Here is a 21,375-nt window from a genome sequence, read left to right as displayed (position 1 = left end):
GTAATTTCGTCAATTTATTTTTAGCAAAACTCAAACCTGCTTCTTTCCTATTTTGTTGGTCTGAAAGCAAAACAAGGGTTTATGAGGGGCTTTGACACACAAAAATGGCGGTTTCGTTAAATTGAAGTTCCGATTTTTAACGACAGTCTCAATCCATTTGCTGCCTTAAGCAAATGCTGAAGCTTCTCTCGTCTTCCTCGTCGTCATCCCTTCATGGCCGGCTCCACAGCCTCCGCCCCGGGCCCACCGAGCTGGCCTCGCCGGTTCTCCGTGTTCTCGGCTCGCTCACTGGGTTGACTTGGCCGAGCCCTAACTCGGCTCGCCGAGCCTTTTTTTGCTCGGATGGCAGCGACGGGTCTGATCAGGTGGTGGAAATTGAGTTCAAGGGGGCGGGGGCTGAGGCCGAGGCCGAAGCAGAGTCCAAGTCTTCGTCAGCCATTGTGTCCACCAATCCTAGACCCGAAGACTATCTTACGGTTGGTTGGCTTTGGAATCTGGTTTTACTAAGTGGTCTGTTCGGATTCCGAGAAAACATAAGAAAATGTCTTGGCTTTTTGTTAATTCTCCATGTATATAAATTGCGTGATGGTTTCTTCCATAGCCATCGTGCTAACATGTTTGTTTTTTGGCTAATGTTATATGGGGCAGGTTTTAGCTTTGCCATTGCCGCATAGACCACTCTTTCCTGGGTTCTACATGCCAATTTATGTGAAGGTACATGAGATTCTCGAGTAAAGTGAAAATCAGATTGTTCTTTTGGTTATCTCATTGTTGGGTCAATTTTTTAGCAACTGTTACTTCAAGGTTTATGCAATTTTAAATTACTTAAGCATATCAATAACCACCTTTGACCATGCTCTCGTAGAAATAACTCTGAGGTAATATGAAGGGGATTGAAACTAAATAATGTAAAATAGTGAATTGCTTTTCATGTAGGATCCTAAATTGTTAGCAGCATTACAAGAAAGTCGAAAGCGACAAGCTCCTTATGCAGGTGCATTTCTTCTCAAGGATGAACCGGGGACTGATCCTAGTTTGGTGTCAGGTTCTGAAACAGATAAAAACATACATGACTTGAAAGGAAAAGAGTTGTTCAATCGTCTGCATGAAGTTGGCACGCTTGCCCAGGTATCTAACTTTGCTTTCATGTTTCATGCATCTTTAGTTTTGTGGTTTAACTTGATATACATCTGTTAGAATTTCCTTTCAATTTTTTATGTTGTCGTTACTTGTATCTTCGTGTATCAGATTTCAAGCATCCAAGGAGACCAAGTAGTCCTTATTGGTCATAGAAGACTTCGAATTACAGAGATGGTGAGTGGAAATAATCAGTAATCTTGAAAATCCATCTTAAGGCACCATTTTCCATGACCTTCCTCATATTCATTTGCAGATTTTTTCCTGAACTGATTAAAACAGTTGGCTCTTGTGGACATTTTAGAATTGAATGCCTCAAGATTTATGTACACTCAATTACATGTATATTAATACAAATTAGTATAAACTTTTTGGGATAAAGATTGTTAAACTGAGAAAAGTTATGGTTCCTCTACAGGTTGACGAGGATCCCCTGACTGTAAAAGTTGACCATCTGAAGGCATGTTTATTTTATCTTATCCCATATAAAATATTAATTTTCGAAGGTTCCACATATATTTTTCTTTCTTATTTTTGTGCTATACTTATATTGCAGGATAAACCATATAACAAAGATGATGATGTCATAAAGGCAACATCATTTGAGGTTATATCAACCTTAAGAGATGTCCTCAAGACTAGTTCCCTTTGGAGAGATCATGTTCAAACATACACTCAGGTTTGTTCTGTTGTTCATAATGTTGGGATATCTTGAGGTTTTTGTTCTTGTGCTTATCTGCTTCATCACTCTTTCCTTGCAACTTCTATGAAAATTTCTGTCCAATCTAATTGGTTTTCCCCATTTTTAAATGAGTTGATGAAGTTATAGTATGTGATGCATAGCTTTATGATAACAATTGGCCTAGTGAGAAAAAAAAGTGTTTTACATACATCTCTGTGTATTGAAATCACTCGGATATACAATTTTGTTCATGTTAAATTTCTCATTTTATTCCATTTTTGCAGCATATAGGTGATTTTAATTTTCCAAGGTTAGCAGATTTTGGAGCTGCAATATCTGGTGCAAACAAATTGCAATGCCAGAAAGTGCTTGAAGAGTTAGATGTGAGTATCACTCGATCTTGATTACAGTAGAGTGGCTTATAATTAGAGAGCTCAATTGTTATGTTGCTTATTTTTAAAAATAAAACTTTGTCAAGCCTTTATATTCAAGTTTCTTATGTCGAAAAATGTTTTTTAACTCTTCCATTATTCCTCAGGTGTATAAACGTTTAAAGCTCACTCTAGAATTAGTGAAGAAAGAGATAGAAATCAGCAAGATTCAGGTATGAAATGCCAATGTGCCATTGTTTTTGTACTTGACATGTGTTCTCCATTACAATTTAATTGTCTTTTGAACTTTCCTTATGGATCATACTTAGGAGTCTATTGCAAAAGCAATTGAAGAGAAGATAAGTGGCGAACAGCGTCGATACTTGTTGAATGAACAGCTTAAAGCCATAAAGAAGGTATTCGCCTCCACCGTCAAGAGATATTATTGTATATCATGAATTACTGCTTCTTCACTGACAGTAGTTTATTAAATAATCTTCGCTTTGTGGTGGCTTTTGTATCAGTTTCTTTATTTCAACCCTGGGCCTTTATGGAATTTATTTCGCTTGACATAATGCAGGAACTGGGATTAGAGACAGATGACAAAACAGCACTTTCCGGTTAGTTTTTATTTGTTTTGTGTGTGTGTGTCTATGTATACTTGTATGTATGCAAAGCATCTAAATTTTTTAAGTAGCATGGTTGCAATCTGCGTCCATCATGGTTGTATGTTCTCGTTGTTTTCTGTCCATTAGTTCTTAGTATGACTTAAGCATTTATGTGGCAAACATTAATTATTCTAAATATTGATTGTTCATGTACATAAAGGTAATTGTTGCATCACTTTTCTGATCTTCTGCAGAAAAGTTTAGGGAGAGGCTTGAACCAAACAGGGAAAACTGCCCACCTCATGTTTTGCAAGTTATAGAAGAAGAACTTACAAAACTGCAGCTGTTGGAGGCCAGTTCAAGTGAATTTAATGTGACACGCAATTACCTAGATTGGTTGACTTCAATTCCCTGGGGAAACTACAGGTCTTTGCAATATTTCAAATCTCATTTGGGGGCAATCTTTGAGATTCAAATATATTGAACTCCTGTCTGTGACTGAGTTGCTGAAAGATTTTAATAATTTGTTGATGCTATACTATAAGCATTGTTTGGTTAGAATAGATGACCATTTATTAACACTGTTGCCACACGTGATTTTTATTTTTATTTTTCATAATGCTTTAGGATTTCATCTTGTCAATGTGCCCTTAGTTTTATATATTTTAGGGTAGGATAATATGGGTAGTAAGAAACTGATGTGGTGCAAACGATTTTGGAGGACCATGGTACTAGCATGACTATGAATTCCAGGGTCAAAGAGGAATGTGTAACAAGCAATGTTTCAAAGGAGAGGCGTTGAGGCTTTTGAATATGTAAATATATATATATATATTAGAAAATAATTAAACATAACTACTAATTGTAATGCAAGCATAATATCAATCACAGCACATAAAATATTCATTTTGTTTTCACACAACATTCATACAATAATCAATCCTAGGGGCTTATAATATTTGGTTTTGGGAGTTGACATGGATCGGTGGGACTTGGGAGGAGAAGCTACGGTTTTGCTGGAGGAAATATAGGGCTAGGACTTGATTTTGGGGCTGTAGTATGGGGTAGGTTTGGAGTTGAGATGGAAGAGGGAACAAAACACAGCATTTGGAGGGGGTTTTTAGTTCTTTATTTAAAGTGAAACTTGCTATTTCACTTTAAAATATCTTGGGCTACTAGGACGAAACGCCAGGGTTTGCATCAAAACATTAAGGAAAATAGGGCATGAAGTTATCTCTCTCTTCCCTTTTTACATCTCAGCTGACATTGCAGGGCCTCATAATGGCACAACAGTTTCTTGTACACCTAATGGTAAACAAAGTGTGCGTCAAAGCGATTCATAATGCCTTGCCTCAAGGCGTGCCTATGCAATGTCTTTTAAAACCTTGGTAATAAGTAGATATCTAGTATATAATCTAAAATGGGGTGTACTATTTTGTTGAGTTAGTGCATTATTTTATTGAAGAAATGTGCCCCATTATTGCAATTTTACATTTCTATACAATTTTCAATATAATAATATTTCTTATCTCAATCGTAATGCAGTGATGAGAACTTTGATGTTCTTCGGGCGCAAAAAATTCTTGATGAAGATCATTATGGATTAAATGATGTAAAGGAAAGGATATTGGAATTTATTGCAGTTGGAAAACTCAGAGGAATCTCACAAGGTCATTATAGTTTTTTACTTTTGTAATTGTGTGTCTTGATTCATCGTCATTGCTCACTGCATGCCATTTGGCCCTGTTTTTCAGACACCGATCTTGGCTCTTATCTTACATTTGTTTCTCTTTGGTTTTAACCAATGCTGCAGACTGCTACTTCTCATTACACCCGGATTATTGATGTTTTGATTATATATCACAGGGAAAATCATCTGTCTCTCTGGCCCACCTGGAGTGGGCAAAACCAGCATTGGTCGTTCAATTGCACGTGCCTTGAACCGTAACTTCTTTCGGTTTTCTGTAGGAGGGTTGTCTGATGTTGCTGAAATTAAGGTATTTGGAAACCTTTTTACTCTGAAATATTGATAAACATCTGTGTATCATGCAGCTATATCTTATAAAATTAACTTTGAAAATTACATCCAGGGGCATCGCCGAACCTATATTGGTGCTATGCCAGGGAAGATGGTTCAATGCCTTAAAAATGTGGGAACAGCCAACCCTTTAGTTCTGATTGATGAGATTGACAAGGTATATAAATGGCTGGTTGGCTTTCTTGATATTGTATTTGAAACACATCCTATTTGTTGGTTTTTTTTTTTTTTTTTTGGTAGTCCAGAGTGAGTAGTTTTATAAAATACTTATTTACATAGATTATTGATAGTTTAATCTGAAATTTGTGTTGTTTTGTTTCAGTTGGGAAGGGGACATGCTGGTGATCCAGCAAGTGCTTTGTTAGAGCTTCTTGATCCGGAGCAAAATGCTAATTTTCTAGACCATTATCTTGATGTTCCAATCGACCTGTCAAAGGTTAACAAAATGCTAATTTTACTTTTTGCAGAGCAAAATGCCTTTTTTATTGTTATATGCAATAAATTTTGTTTCTTTTTTTTTTTAAAAAAGTTGCCATATCCAAGCCATCTGGTGTATTGTGTGTATGATTGTTAAATTGGTATAATCTTAACTTTACAATATGGAAAGGAAATGGGATGTTTTGGGTTCCCAATTCTTTTCCTCTCTCTGCCTAGTGCGGATAATTGTATGCATCGTATCTCTAGTACTTTAAAGTTTAAACATTGTAACATGGAATTGATCATCAAGTAGTTGAAGGAATTGGTTGTATTTGGAACATTATTTTTTCGTGTGATAGATGTCTGGTTGTAGTCAACACCATAGGGCTGATGTTCTTTCCTCACACATTCAGTTTTTACATGAAGCATCTGAGAAGTGTCCATGTAATAAGAATAAAGGATGGTTTATTTTGAATCCTTATTACTAACTTGAGGAATCATACTTCGAAATTTTTATTGTAGGTTCTCTTTGTTTGTACAGCAAATGTTGTGGAGATGATACCTAATCCCCTCTTGGATAGAATGGAGGTGATTTCCATCGCTGGATATATCACTGATGAGAAAATGCACATTGCTAGGGACTATTTGGAGAAGACCACACGTGAAGCTTGTGGAATTAAACCTGAACAGGTACTGGTATCTGTCTGTGTGTGTAGGTGTGTGGACATGCACGCTTGTTTGTATGCTATATTTTAGTTAGCTTTAGTGTGTTAAAATTACTATCTTTTCAGGTTGAAGTGACCGATGCAGCTCTTCTCGCTCTCATTGAAAATTATTGCCGAGAAGCAGGTGTTAGGAACCTCCAAAAGCACATAGAGAAGATCTACCGCAAGGTTTGTAAAAATATCTAAATCTAGATCATCATCACAAACTTGAAAACATTTTATCCACATGATTTAAAAGTTTCCCCATGGTTTTCTTAGGTCCAAGGAGGTACTTCTGAAATGCAGTAAAAATTTACGACCTTGTTAAACAATGATATGGGTCCTTGAACAGTAATATGCTTTAACCTACGTTTTATGCTGTGGCAGATAGCTCTGCAACTTGTTAGACAAGGAGCATCAGATGAAGCAGCAGTTGCTGATCAAATACAATCTCTCCCAGGTAGGCCTGCAGCTGTTGAAGTTCAGCTTGTAGATACTGATGAAGCCCAAGTAGAAGATGTTGATAAGTTAGATCAAAACGTGGTTTCTAGCAAGAACCAGACTGCAGCTGAATCATTGGACGGCAATGATCATGATCATAGTTCTGAAACCTCTGCAGAAGAAGTCACTATTCAGATGGATCTCCCTGATGAACCTGCAGTTGTTGAAGTTCAGGTTGCAGATACTGATGAACCTGTGGATTCAAAGGTATGTAACAAGCTATAAAGTCTGGGTAATTTACTCTGCATCAGAAATTTCGTGAATGCAGTTGATATAATTCTCTTTTGTTTCTCTTTTGTAAACTTACTATGCAGCTAGGTATTTATTGAGAGGTAATTAACATTCTTTATGGACCTCCAAGATGAGAGAGTTTAGAAAGATTCTTTTAGTTCATTTTACATATGTCAAATGAAGGAAGAGACTTTTATGATTTTTGGCCACATTTTTTTGGAAAATAATATATTTCCCTTTTTTTTTTTTTGTATAAAGGAAACTATATAGACACCATGGATGATATGCAAGTTCCACATAATATTAAAGCTTGTTAAATTTGCCTTTTTGGTGCTTATATTTTTCCTCGTGACATACTTTCCCTTCAATGTTGTCATGCCATCTGTATTGATGTCTGAATTTATGTGTTCACCCACTAAGTTTTTTTTGTAGCTATATTTACAGGATGCAAAAGAAACTGCGAAAATTCAGGAGGGTGGAGCAACAAAAACAGTTGAGAAAGTTTTGGTTGACTCATCAAACTTGGCTGATTTCGTTGGCAAACCTGTCTTCCATGCTGAACGCATCTATGATCAGACTCCAATTGGAGTTGTTATGGGTCTTGCTTGGACTGCCATGGGTGGCTCCACCTTGTATATAGAAACCACTCAGATTGAGGAAGCAGAGGGGAAAGGAGCCCTTCATGTCACTGGTCAACTTGGAGATGTTATGAAAGAAAGTGCCCAAATTGCTCACACTGTTGCCAGAGCGATATTGCTCGATAAAGATCCAGATAACCACACTTTCTTTTCCAATTCCAAGCTTCATCTCCACGTTCCTGCAGCGGCCACGCCGAAGGATGGGCCTAGTGCTGGTTGCACCATGATCACATCCATGTTGTCCGTTGCCATGAAGAAGCCTATCAAGAGGGATTTAGCAATGACAGGGGAAGTAACATTAACTGGGAGGATCCTTCCAATTGGTGGGGTATGTTAAACGACTCTCTCTCTCTCTCTCTCTCTCTATATATATATATATATATATATATATGTAGATAGGTAAGTATGTATTTGTATGTATATGTATACATATAGTAACAGACTATTACAAAGTCTTGTCCAACAAACTAAAAATCAGAGGTGGCCAATGAAGTATTGATTTGATGGCATATGCCAGGCTATATTTCCAGGGTATGTTCTCTTGCGAGGCAGTCTAACAACGTGAAGTGCATATGTTGTCAGACTGTCATCTAGACCACACATTCAAGCAAAATCGATGTAAATGCTCTGGAAACCTAAGCATCTTATGTAGCCAGTGTCTGGCAAGAGAATGTTTCCATGTATTGCTAATAGAAGTGTTACATATTTCTTATGACTTAAATTACACGATTTACTTTTATTTTCTATATTTAGGAAACTTCGGTACATCTGATGTTATGCTTCAGGGTGTACTTTTGGTTTCCTTGCGATGAATTTTCAAGCTCCATGTTTGCATATTTTCGGTGTTTGTGATTTTGACTTCACGAAAGCCTTGTAAAAAAGATTTCTAATTGACATGCATAGTCCTGTAGGTTTCGATTGTTGCCTGGTTTTTATTTCTATATCTCGTTATCTTTGTGTTTGAGTACATCATGTTTCATCTCAAACTTAAAAAAATTACATTTTTTGTCTACAATATAGGTTAAGGAGAAAACGATAGCTGCAAGGAGGAGCGATGTGAAGACCATCATATTCCCTTTAGCTAACAAAAGGGATTTCGATGAGCTTGCCCCTAATGTAAAAGAAGGTCTTGACGTTCATTTTGTAGATGACTACAATCAGATATTTGATTTGGCTTTCAGTGATGGTCAAAATGAGAAAAAATGAGCCATTCTTTCTCAATAATTCTCAATAGAACTTCAATTTTCTGCAAAAGTGGGTGAGAGTTTGCTGTGACGCCCAAGTCAAGACCATGTCCATTTTCGACAGGACGGTCCTAGGTAAAATTAGAAGAATTGTGATAGTTCAGTTGGTGGGGGAACGATGTACATTTTCTTTATTTATTCACTTATATTTTCCATTATTCTTGTAAAATTGAAGCACCCATTGGCCCCATTTTGTAACCCGCAGCCCGTTATTCTTTCACAGATTGGTGATTTGAGTCTGATAGAAATGAGATAATACGAGTTTCTGAAATTAGTCTGTTTATTTAATAGATCTGGAATTAAGCCCTTCATTCCCCTCTTGGGGCTAGCTGGATATGAATGATTTAGACTTGTGGTTGCCATGTATGCGTGCGTTTACCAGCTTAGGTGTTGGTTGCCATGTCTATGTGTTTATCATGGAGAAATGGGAACGGAAGGGAAATGGAAATAAAAATGAGAATGGGAAAGATACGTATGTGAGATTGTGAGATTTGGGTCATCGGACCAAAAAGGAAAAAAAGAAAAAAGAATTTTTTTTGAGATTTGGGTCATAGTTTTTGGGGGCACTTAGAGCATCTCCAGCGCAGGAGAAGAACCGGGCAAAAGGCCCCCCTCGCAAGCCCAAGCAGCTCCAGCGCTGCAGCCTGCAGCCTGGTTTGGCATGGGTCCCACCAGCCCGGGCAAGCCCAAGGGCAGGTTTTGCCTGGGCTTCAAACCGAGTTTTGTGACGTCACGCTGATGTCAGCGAGCAAAAAAATATTTAAAAAAATTCAAAAAATATCCAAAAAATTTTCAATTTTTTTTTTTAAATACCAAAAAATTATAGATGTTTTCCCTATAAATACATAACAATTTTATTCACTTTCTAAATTGTTTATATTTTGTTGCATAATATTTTTTTCCTTTCTTGCCTTAGACTTGCCCTAGACTTAGGGCTTGTGGGTGGAACCACAAATGCAAAGGCTGACACTATTCAAGTGAATAGTGGCAGCCCTTGCTTGCCATTGCCTTAGACTTAGCCATTGTGGGTGGAGATGCTCTTAAGCTAACCCCGAGACTACTTTTGTTAATCAAATCAATATGTACTTCAACAATTAGGCATGCAATGCATTGATTATAGATTGAATCATGTGCAGGTAAAATGAGTGAATGTATTATCATGTGCAGGGAAAATGAGTGAATTTATTTGTCATTCTTCTCTCATGACCATTTTGATTGGCATGAAAATATTCGTTTTCAATGGCAAATTGCATAGTATGGGTGTGGTTCGTGATAATTAAGAATGAGTTTTCTTGACAGGTCAAGAGAAAAATGTGAGAATTTGATAAGTTCGGAGGGAGAAAATACATGTCATGTGTTTAATGGCTATTTGAGGGGTAGAAAAATGGGATATTGGAGAAAACCAAATTGAATCGCAAGTGATGAATATCTTGGTAAAACATTAGGGGCAAATATAATGTGTCCGATAAAAGTACTTGCTAGCTATGAAGATTCTCAAGTTCATGGCTAAAGGAAATATAATTGGATTATTTAAGGCAACTTTTACGGTTGAATTCACCATAAAAGTATTGTATGCGGCTTGTTTGGCCAAGTTTACCATCTATTTGGGCTATCGCCGATAATTTCATATTTTTGGACTGGGAATATTTTGGCCAATTCTGGCGCCTTTTCCAACTGAGCTGTATTCTTCCTTTCTTGTTGTATTTATACACATATTTGACATTTGCTTATTGCTATTTATACACACATAAAATGCCAACAATTCTTTACTCTCCACCCCTGCTACAGTAATGCCCTTGTCAAGTTTGTATCCCTATATTTATACTACTTTTTGGATTTAAAGAGAAAAGCATATGGACTTAATTACTCGATCGAAGAAATTATCATATATATTTTTTTATAAATAAATTTACATATATTGTTAATATTTTTTACTATATAAACCCTTTTTATTACTGAATTTATACATATACTATATAAATCCCTCTTATTTATTATTGTATGTATATGTGAATTTGTTACTCTACATATGTGTTATTCTTAACCTACATAATAGTATATAAACCCCTTTATTACTTGCATATTATTCATTTTTTAAGTCATTGCATTTGTCAGCTCGCACTATACTCAATTTAAATCATAAAAACCATCATACAATGTATTTTCTTCAATTTTTGTGTGTCAAAACAATAGAAAATTGACTAAATGAACATCTTCTAAAGTTTTATTGAAAATTTCCATGTTTTTCTAACAATTTACGTTGTTTTTATTCAATTTTTACTGATATTAACATTTTGTAGATATTCCATTGATATTTCTGTGTTTTTGGACCTCCAATATTTCCGAAACCTTTGATATTTAATACCTTGGTTGGGAGAATATCGGACTAGTTATTAAAAGACTCATAACGTAGCAGAGTCACGAGTGATGTATATTAAAACAAAACAATAACTAACAAGAACAATTTCGACATATACTGATTGCAATCATCAAGTCATTCAGCTAAGATATCTTTTACTGCATTTTATCTTTGGATCATGGTTGGAGTTGTCAAACGTATCTTCATCCTAAATAACACGAAATACTTGGTAGTTCAACTATTACTTTAACACCAATTTAATCTTAGACCAGTTAGTGTACCAAATTAGGTACAGTAATATAGTTTTGGCTGAGTCACACCCATTTTGTCAAAGTGAATAATAAAAGGAACTGAAACATTGTCGCTATATCATCCACAATTTGAAGTACCAATGTTCAAATGCTTTGAAACGAGATTAAAAGAAAACAAAACTCCTTTCCTTCCGAGGAAATTAAACAGAATCTCAACGAGGGGATGTGTTAATCCAAAATTAAAGCTGGATCCTGTTGGCTCAGGGATTACAATGAATGATTGCATATAATCAACTCGAAATAATCCACATTGCAGCAAGCACAAAATCCTAAACAATGCTGCTCGGCAGCTTAACCTTTACCCTTCAAACACCCTGAGGTTCCCCTAAATCCAAGTGTAACCCAGATATACATTTGAGGCATCAGAACATTCTTATTTTCAATTTACGATCCGGGATTTGTGTATATTCCTATTTCTAAGAGGCTACACATGAATCAGAATTTTCCTTCTCTAAACATCGGTGTATCATAATCTATCTTGAATGGAATGCAGCTGATATCTATTGTGTGTCCCAATTAGGTATGTTAGCAGTAGCTTCATTCACCATCTTTACAAGGGTGACCTGCAAACAAAATGAGCATGAGAGAGAGAGAGAGAGAGAGAGAGAGAGAGAGAGAGAGAGATTTAAAATATAAAAACAAAAAATCCTCATAAAACATGTCATATACTATGAAAACTTCAATCCAAAAATCAGTTAAAAAATGGTTGCCAACGGTTTACAGTTCACTAGTACAGTACACCTCCACATTTCTAAACATTTCTCCCACAAAAGGAATCCAAATTTGTAAGTCAGTCAGTCAGTCAGTCTGTCCAGAAAGTTAACTGGTTGCAGAAAAAATCTTAAAGCTATTCCCAGCACCAACACAAGCCATGATGTGAACATATCACCTCAGCATGAGTCTGTCACAAACCCTGGCCCTCCCCCTTCCTCGTCTCCAGTTCACCTTACTGTGACTTTCCCTTTACCCATCAACTACAACTGTTGGCTTTCCACTCCCTACATGGGCTGAGTAAATTACAGCTTCTCATGGTTAAGAAAGTACCCAATCTTATAAGGTTTATGAGCACTAGGCATACGGGGGGTTTTCTGCTTGTTTACTAATTTTATTTTCATCGGAGCAGGGGATTTCTGAGGCAGATTACTCTTCATTCTTCATTTAAGAATGTATGGTTTGGATTTCTGCCTTTCAGACTACTTCCATGATGCCATACACAGATGACAAATATTTAAAACAAAGAAGTAAAGACAAGGCAGCCCTTTGTCTTAAGGGGAAATAACTTCTCTGCGTGCAACATTCAAAGAAACATAATGCTACCAACTTTCTTGTATAAATGAAGAGAACTAGGGCACACAAATAAATAAAAATACAAGGTACACCAAATCATCTAAAATAGAAGATGCAAATTATAATTTGTAACAATAACATTCCTTAGACATACCACACTCTCAGGAACCCCGGGAGGGGGTAAGGGAAGGTTTCTCGGTGGAGGTCCACGTAGATATGATCTCTTGTCAAATCTCCACTCCCCGATTTTGCCGTATGTTAGCTCACCCTAAAAAGTTGGAAACTTCAGATAACTGACAATGGGATATATATTATCTATATTCCATCTGTTTAGTGCAAAACAAGAAACAAAGAGGAAGAAGAAGGTGACTCTCAGTAATGGCTAACCCGAAAGCACGTCCAAACTTTAACATTATACTTATAAGCACAAATTCATAACAGGAATCGACAAATAGGGGAAGGGCCACGCATACCTTTAAGTTGTAGTCACACCCGTAAGTATAATGAATAATAAACTTTTTACCAATTTCCAAATCCCATGGGGGCTGAAAATTTAAAGACAGAAGGACATTATTAACCACAATGTATACATAAAATAAAAATGCAAATCAACTTTGATATGAAGAGCTTCCCTAAGTATGACTCCAAACCTGCAGCATGAAGTCCTTCCGAAGAACATGCTGCACTCCATGCAAAGCAGATGCTACAGCATATGCATACCTTAGTTCATCAAAGAAAATCAGAAGCAGAGAGACACGTCAAAGGTGGTACCTCTGATTGCTAGAACTCAATTTAGTTAAAACTAAAGTCAGTCAAACTTACATTTCTAGCACCCATCCGAAAGCTTTATCCGTCTCTGTGTCTTCTTTCATTCTCAAAGAAACATTCATCCATGTCGGAGCAATCTTTTCCAGTAAATCCTGAATAATTGTCTTGATTCATTCATCACATTGCTCAAATTTTCCCAACAAAACAAGATCAATCGATATAAATCAGAAATATTATTTTTATCAAATCCTGAATGGTTACATTTATTCATTCACCACATGGCTCAATTTTGCCCTACAAAACTAAATCAATAAAAATCAGCAATAGTGGTTCCAGCAATCCTGAATGATTACATTTATTCGGTCATCACATGGTTCACTTTACCCAACAAAAGAAGATAGTTTGATATAGATCAGCAATAGTAGTTCCAGGAGTTATATATGATGACAATGAGTAATTTTAAGAGGACAAAATTACAGAAAACTAGAAACACCATTACAGTTCTCAGAAACTCAAAATAAATTGGCACATCAAAATTTTTAAATGTCTCAAACATAATAAGGGCCATCACAAATACTAAATAAGGCCAAACAAAGTACAGTTTACCAAAAGATACTACCTTTCTGATAATTACAGGAGAATTGCCAATTGGATCAACATTTGTGACTGGGCCATTCTCCTCAGGATAAAACTTTCTTATGATCTTCTCATTCTGCGAAGGTTTAATGTAGAAAAATGGGAAGCCAGCTGGATATCCTCCATGAGCCAAATTAGGAAGAGGATTTATAAAAATGTGATCAGGCTCTGCCATCAAAATATATCTGCAACAACAAAAGTAGATGGATTTAATACTCAAGTATAAGGTTAAACATAAGAAAACTTAAGATCATCAAATATGCAGAAGCTCACTCTTCCTCAATTGTAGCTTTTTCCAGCCATTGAACAAAAGCCCATGGTCTGTTTAAGACAATATATCCCTGTATAAAAATTTGCAATTATGTCAGGAAATATATATATCAATAAAATGTACATAGTATAAATTATTAGAATGATAATAACTACTTAAACTTCTTTTATAATTGTATAAAATTTATTAAACTTATTTGATAATCATATAAAAGTTAGTGAAAAATCACCCAAGGGGGGTGCTACTCTTAAACATATTTGATTGATAGATAAGGAAACAGAACCCAATCAACAACATCATACAGACAGATTGTGATAGAGGTAGGTAGAGATATATACTCTGACTATGAAAAAGGCTTCAATTAAAACGGTTTACACAGGATTAGCAATAATCTTCAACGATAGAGTTGCAAGGTCTAAGATTTACACATCAATCAAGTTACAGTTAAACCCATTTATTCATAAGAAATACCATATACGTCATCATTAAGAAAAGATCCAAAAAGTTAAAATGGCTGCATTTCTGCAAGTATTTCATAACAGTAACCTAAATATTAGTAACTTTGCGTAATGAATATGATAGTTAGATGCAGAACCTAAATTAATAAGTTTCACATGTCATCCTGTGAGTAGCAAATCGTTGAAATATCAATAACCTGGATCAGCTTGAACCGTGAAAATCAAAATACATGCTATTCTTCTAATGATTCATTGCTTTTCCAGTACTCAACATCAGTCTTAGCTTCAGCTCCAAAAAAGAATAAAAAAAGGCATAATCTTAGCTTTTTCTTTATGGCTCTTTTCCTTTACTCTCCTTTATTTTCAGCAAATTCTAAAACCTATCTAATATTGCCAAGCCCCCTTATTTTGACTTTAGATTAGACATAGAACGGTGCAAACAGACATAATCACATCCAACTGATATAATGAAGTTACTCCCTGAGGGAAGAAGTAAGAATTCAAAACTAAAAGGTTGAAAAGAAAGAACAAATGAATGAAACATACAATGGCATGGAATATAGTCACCAAAAGGTTATAGTGCAAGAAGCCTAACCCGATCAAGACCTGCAGGAAGAGGATCAACGACCATAGTTGGGATCTCATCCATCAAGTTGTCAGGATTTCCTGAATGCAAAATTCGGGTAAAACCTCCCATCTCCGATCCAGGCAAGTCCTTATTCTTCTTATACCAATAGTACATAATGCGACACTGCCATTTGCTGTAAGGAGCATCGGTGGCTGTTAAGGCAACATGGAATGGTGACTTGGAATTCTTGAATTTCTTCACATCCTCAGGCATCCCAATAATGGGGTCAGACAGTAACCCACCATTCGAATTATCACCTACCCACTTCCCAACAGATCTATAGTGGATTATCATAGTTAAAAAATTATAAGTGGCAAAGAAAAACCCAAGAGCCAAAAGAACCAGAAGTAAGGGTGAAGCTCGTCCCATGTTCTTCCTCCCAATCATTGTTTATTACAAATGAATAAAAATCTCAGCTTTCCCAAATGAATAACACAGTAATTTTCCTATTCCATCACAGCATAGAATGAGAATTTTCAAATTCAGCTGTTCAGAACATAATTTAGCAGCAGCATTAAACCCTTCTTTTATCTTGTACAACTTCTGAAAAAAGTTTCTGGAGATACCTACATTAAGCAACTCCACATAAATTAGCCCAAAAGAATTGATATGATGACCAAATTAAGGCTACTGGTTCACAAGAGATCACCAGTAAATAAAACTTCAACATAAAATTATGCAAGAACTTTTCACTGAATTTGAACCAAACATATTTATGTATTGAAATAACCCATACTCTACCAAACCCATTTCAATTAATAATTCATAGGTTGTTTACGTGACAGAGTAGCAATCAGTATTTAACAGTTGTTATCATAGAATTTCAAGAGAACTTCCAGGATATACCCACAAATTCTGAGCACTAATGAGCAGTTTATATCAAATTGAGGACAACATATCAATCTTAAGATTACTAAAGAATGGAGATGGGGACCACTTTGGATCAAATTTTAAAAAAGTATGATGACAAATGCCATTAAGAATACTCAAAGTGAACCAGTAAACTCATATAATCAATTTCAAATTCCTCTGCTTTCCGCTAATTCGGACTCCGGAGTATCTTTAACCGACAACATCCTTAAGAAAAGGAGGGTGGGAAAATCAGCATCCACAATTCAAGACATACAAACAAAAATTCAAGGGGAACTCAGTTGACACCCTCTCAAATGCTCTCTACACCTGCTCATTTGAGGGGCTGTCAATAGAATTCCCCAAAATTTAACTCTTGCATGCCAATGTGAATTGGATACCATCATAAGCATATAGATCAGACACTCAAAGCTTCAAATTTTTTCAAACTTTTCCAAATTCATATTATAAGAACAGTTAACATACTCTAATCAGTAAAACCAGAACATAAGAATTTAGATATTCAATGTACAAAGAACTGAGAAACCAACTACAAGTTCATACCTTTAGAAGCCAATCCAGAACCCAGAAAAAAACCAAAAGCAAAATGAAAGATTAAAGTAAAAAATGTAGAAGTCGTCTCCGTTATTAAGGTATAAAGCTCAAACAATATGGCTTTTGGAGATCAGATACATACAGATATACAGAGCGAAAGAGAGAGAGAGAGGACCTTACCTTGACCTGCGCGCAGGTGGAGAAGGAGAGAGATTGGAAGACGGGTATTCGGATCAGAGAAATAATAAAGTAAGGATTTTGTCGATTTGACAAAGTGCGGGTTATTGAGGTTCCGACTCTTCCTTCTGTCTTTTTCGGTTGGTGTTTGAGCAACCTTATTATAACATCATGTCAAACTATTATTGGATTAATTTTCGGTTGGTGTCTTAGGGTTTTTTTAAAAATAATTATTACATAGTATACACCAATGTGTCCAAAGCTAAATTTCCCTTTTCTTTTCTTTTTGGTCGGACGTCAAATGCTTTGATGTAAAAAAAAAAAAAAAAATTAAATAAATAATGCTAAATTGATGTAAGAAAATCATTAGAACACATTTCTGTCAGAAGATATAAAAAAGAAGACAATAATCAGTCCTACTTACCTTTTTACTTTCTTTTCTTTTTTTGTCTTATTGGCAGGTTCTTGTTTTCTTGCTTTTGTTTTGCGGTTTATTCCTATGACATCAATCTATTTGACATTTAAAAGGAAATCAACAGAAAATCCCAAAATCGAGGAATTACATACCCAAACTCGGTTTATTCCTATGAGATCTCATCATCATCAAAATCAAAAGTGAATTAAAATTGTATCCACAATTGTGATAATGAAAACAAAAATATGGAATAAGGAGAAGTCTTAAAGTTTGCACAAATAGAACATAATATGGTAGGGTTAGTTCAAAACTACGGATTCAATCAGTATTACACGGTTCACATCCAAAAATGCAGTCGGATCAAATGCAATAAGTTGGTTTGGTTTGATTCGGTTTTAACAAAAATTATTTAGGGCAATTTAGGTCCAAGCCAATCTGTTTTTCTTTTACATTTTTCAACTTTGTTAGCCCAATTACAACCAAAATGTCTATATACAATTTTCATTTAACACATTAAAATCTAATATGCCATTATAGTTTAAATTAATTAGAGTAATTTAGACAACAACTTGTATTTAAAAAAAAATAAACATGCCATCAAATTTTCAAAGTTTAATAACTAATATAATTACAACCCAAATATCAATAACTTCAATTTCATCAAACCATGGCTGATTGGGTTTATGCCTATTTATAAAAGCGCAATTGTAGATGGGCATAATAACGTGGGAGGGTTCAGTTTTGACCATGTTAGTGCGAAGAATCATTGGTCACATGCCGACCTGATATGAGGCATGACAAAGCAATTTTGTCCATCATTTGCAGTTGGGTTGCAGTTGGTTTCCTCCACATCAATAAGCGGGAGGAGATCTTTGACATTGGGTGCAAATCTACGATGATAGGTAAGAGATCTACACCGATTTCTAGGAAATGTTCGAAGATGGTGAAGGATGAGGATTTCTTCTACAATGGCAAAGACATTGATGAAGACTGAAGGAATTCCCACAATATCCCTTGAGTGTGATGTGGGTGGAGGCTAAGAGATTGCTAATTGTAGAAACTGATTTTCACTTAATCATTCACAAGATCATTATACAAGATATATATACAAGTCTGTAGAGAACAACTTACAGTTACAACAAGCCATTATCATAAACATAAAAATGGAGTTATGGCCTAATAACAACGTAATTGACAACTGACCATTTTCTATCATTAGTATGATTAACTATTGTAACTGAAATACTATTGTAACTCCCTAATACTCCCATGCAAACTTGACATTGGTGAGGAGACAAGTTTGGAAATAAGTTGGGCAAAACGTTTGTAGGCAATCCTTTGGTGAAAACATATGCAAGTTGATGAGTATAAGGTATGAAACGAACCCGTTGACTTATATTCCCCAACAAAGTGATAATCGATAGCTATGTGTTTGTTTTGAGCATGAAACACTGGATTGGCCACAAGATATGTGGCTGAGAGATTATCACAATTAAGAATAACAAGATGTGGAATAGGATGCCAAAGTTCATGAAATAGACCTTGAATCCATATAGTGTTTGCACAAGCATAAGGTAGGGCGTGATACTCAGCTTTGACGCTTGAATGAGAAATTGTGCGTTGTTTCTTTGCACTCCATGAAATTAGATTTGGTCCTAAAAAGACACAGTATCCGGTGGTGGACCGGCGAGTATCCGAGCAACCTGCCCAGTCGGCATCTGAATAGGCAACAAGGAATGAGGAGTTCGTAGAACGACGAATAGGAAGGCCAATATCAAAGGTGCTTTTGAGATAACGCAGAATGCGTTTCATTACTTCATGGTGAACATCAGTGGTGGAACCAAAGAACTGGAAAACATGTTGTATGACGTAGGAAATATCAAGACGAGTCATGGTTAGGTACTGTAGAGCACCGACAAGTTGTCTATACACAGTGGGTTCGGGCAAAGCCGTGCCATGAGTGCAAGAAATGTTGCCTTTCGAAGCCATTGGTGTAGAGATCGGTTTACAATCCTGCATATTGCTTCTTTCGAGAATATCAAGGGTATATTTGGTCTAATTGAGATGAATAGAATCAAAGTGATAGGTGACTGCGATGCCAAGGAAATAATGTAACCTGCCAAGGTCTTTGACATCAAATTCGGTGCCAAACATATCAATAAAGGCATGTAAATGTGACTGACTAATCCCAGTGAGTATGTTGTCATCAAGGTAGACAAGTAAAATCATATTATGAGACTGATCCTGATAAACAAACATAGAATCATCATATTGACTTTGAGTAAAACAACACGGAGCAAGAACGAACTAAAACATTGGAACCAAGCGCGTGGTGCTTGTTTAAGGCCGTAGATAGCCTTGTGAAGTTTGCAGACATGTTGAGGCCGGCTGGGATCCATAAACCCACAGGGTTGTGTTGCATTCCTAAGAGGACACAAATTAATGTGCAAACAACCAATTAAAAATACCCGCAAGTGCACGAATCTATTGAAGTATAGATTATGTAAGTACGGGGTCGATCCCACGAAGAACTTGTCGGCTTCCTATAAGTTCTAATTTGAGTACGTAAAGAACACTTAATTGACACACCACAAATGCACAAATGCAAAATGGAAACTAAAAATGAGTAAAGAAGTGTAAAAGAAATGAAACAACACAAGAAAACTAAACAAAAACACAAACAGCATTTTCTATCACCCTTTTATCACCCATTTATCACCTATGAACAGTGCTAAAGCGACCGGTCGTCAGGTAAAAGCGACCGGTCGTTTTTGGGCAGATTCGAAACTCAAAATTTGACTTGAAAAGCGACCGGTCGTCAGGTAAAAGCGACCGGTCTTTTTTGGGCAGATTCGTTTTCTCTGTTTTTCAGTTTCGACCTCTGTCCAGTGTTTTGCCTATAACTTTCCAACCGTACGTCCAAAATTCACGTTCTTTATACGGTTGGATTCAGCACAGAAAATGGAAGAACACAACGCGGACCAAAAGTCCAAAACAATTACGAAAACAAATAAAATTCAGTAACAAAGACACACCACGTGTCGAACACACAACTCACACACACATTGGGGGGGGGGGTTTTGATTTGTTTCAAGTGACCTATTTCTATTGCAAGAAAGTAAATGGACTTTGAATTTAAATGAGAATTGCAGAGATGAAATATCAAAGAGTGGAATTAAAAAGTAACAAACACTAGGGTTTCGGAATCCACCCTAAACAATTCTACCCAAGTTCATGAATACTCAAGTGATGAACTCTAAACGTGTTGATGAAAATGTTCGCAATCAAGGCCATGGGTCGTGGCTCAAGACGCATTGATTCTCTCTAATATACGTAAAGTGCATGGTTCGTGCTACAATACTTGTGCCCTCCCCATAACCGAACCTAGGTATGGTTCGTACTTTGATTCAATTACAAGGAGAACCCATTAAGTTCAAAGAGAATATGAACATCACAAGAATCCTAATAGCATGGTGTTTACATTAGGTATTCAAGAAACCAATTCACATGGATGATTCTTACTTCATCCATTTATTGCTTAGGATAACATGAAGATACACATAATCCCAACAATCTCAAGAAGCATGCTTTCAAAGATGGCCAACCAAGGAAAAACACACATCAAGGATAGATTAATTTGGTGAATTGGAATTCATCAACAATATTTAGAAATTCATACACTCAAGCATCAAAACAATAAGGTAATCATGTTTAGGGCTTCAACCTAAGCCCTAGCTATGGAGTTTAGTTGCTCATACTTATTTCAAATACAAACTCAAAATGAAATTAGAAAGAGTTTACAGATTTTCAGAAAATGATGAGAGCTTCAAGATCATCAATGGTGGAAGTCTTCTTCTCCACTTTTCTTGGCTGCACCTTGGCTTTCCCCTAGCTCCAAGCTCTCCAAAATCTGCTCTAGATGTGTAGAATTATGGAATAGCCTCTCTCCCCCGTTGCCAAACTCCCCCAAATCAGATTGCACCTTTGACTTCTCTTCCCTCTCTCCTCCTTTCCAGCTTTGACCTTTTAATATTAAACTACCACCTTTGATAAAGCCTTAGCCCATTGTCCCCTTGCCATGATGAAGTTT

General features: G+C 36.2%; 2 protein-coding genes across 5 annotated transcripts; one reads left to right on the top strand and one right to left on the bottom strand.

The window, feature by feature from the left end:
* The first annotated feature begins 53 nt into the window (after positions 1 to 53).
* On the top strand, positions 54 to 8,905 carry LOC110761129 (lon protease homolog, mitochondrial-like). Of its 3 annotated transcripts, none has more exons than XM_021963527.2 (20): positions 54 to 476; positions 649 to 714; positions 937 to 1,128; positions 1,249 to 1,314; positions 1,556 to 1,597; positions 1,694 to 1,816; positions 2,104 to 2,202; positions 2,358 to 2,423; positions 2,520 to 2,606; positions 2,771 to 2,810; positions 3,053 to 3,224; positions 4,344 to 4,468; positions 4,665 to 4,795; positions 4,889 to 4,993; positions 5,159 to 5,272; positions 5,776 to 5,943; positions 6,045 to 6,146; positions 6,345 to 6,665; positions 7,122 to 7,655; positions 8,348 to 8,905. In XM_021963527.2, exons 1-20 carry the CDS (start codon positions 174 to 176, stop codon positions 8,531 to 8,533), a joined length of 3,042 nt encoding a protein of 1,013 aa, XP_021819219.2. In that variant the 5' UTR covers positions 54 to 173; the 3' UTR covers positions 8,534 to 8,905. The 3 variants fall into 3 exon arrangements, with proteins under 3 accessions (XP_021819219.2, XP_021819220.2, XP_021819221.2); XM_021963528.2 differs by having other exon boundaries at positions 55 to 476; positions 7,134 to 7,655; XM_021963529.2 differs by having other exon boundaries at positions 389 to 510.
* Positions 8,906 to 11,381: 2,476 nt separating this feature from the next.
* On the bottom strand, positions 11,382 to 17,030 carry LOC110761140 (Hyp O-arabinosyltransferase-like protein). 2 transcript variants are annotated; one of them, XM_021963542.2, is made up of 9 exons: positions 16,874 to 17,030; positions 15,257 to 15,855; positions 14,206 to 14,273; positions 13,916 to 14,117; positions 13,351 to 13,448; positions 13,179 to 13,248; positions 13,002 to 13,073; positions 12,683 to 12,796; positions 11,382 to 11,804 (listed from the first exon to the last, which is right to left on the bottom strand). In XM_021963542.2, the coding sequence occupies exons 2-9, from the start codon at positions 15,674 to 15,676 to the stop codon at positions 11,742 to 11,744; spliced, it is 1,107 nt and encodes a 368-aa protein (XP_021819234.1). In that variant the 5' UTR covers positions 15,677 to 15,855; positions 16,874 to 17,030; the 3' UTR covers positions 11,382 to 11,741. The 2 variants fall into 2 exon arrangements, with proteins under 2 accessions (XP_021819234.1, XP_088105458.1); XM_088249332.1 differs by having other exon boundaries at positions 16,869 to 17,025.
* Positions 17,031 to 21,375: the final 4,345 nt, after the last annotated feature.

This window comes from Prunus avium, chromosome 2 (genome assembly GCF_965620075.1).
Source record: "Prunus avium chromosome 2, drPruAviu1.hap1.1, whole genome shotgun sequence".
In the NCBI taxonomy this organism is placed as follows: domain Eukaryota; kingdom Viridiplantae; phylum Streptophyta; class Magnoliopsida; order Rosales; family Rosaceae; genus Prunus; species Prunus avium.
This window is presented reverse-complemented; position numbering and strand designations above follow the sequence as displayed.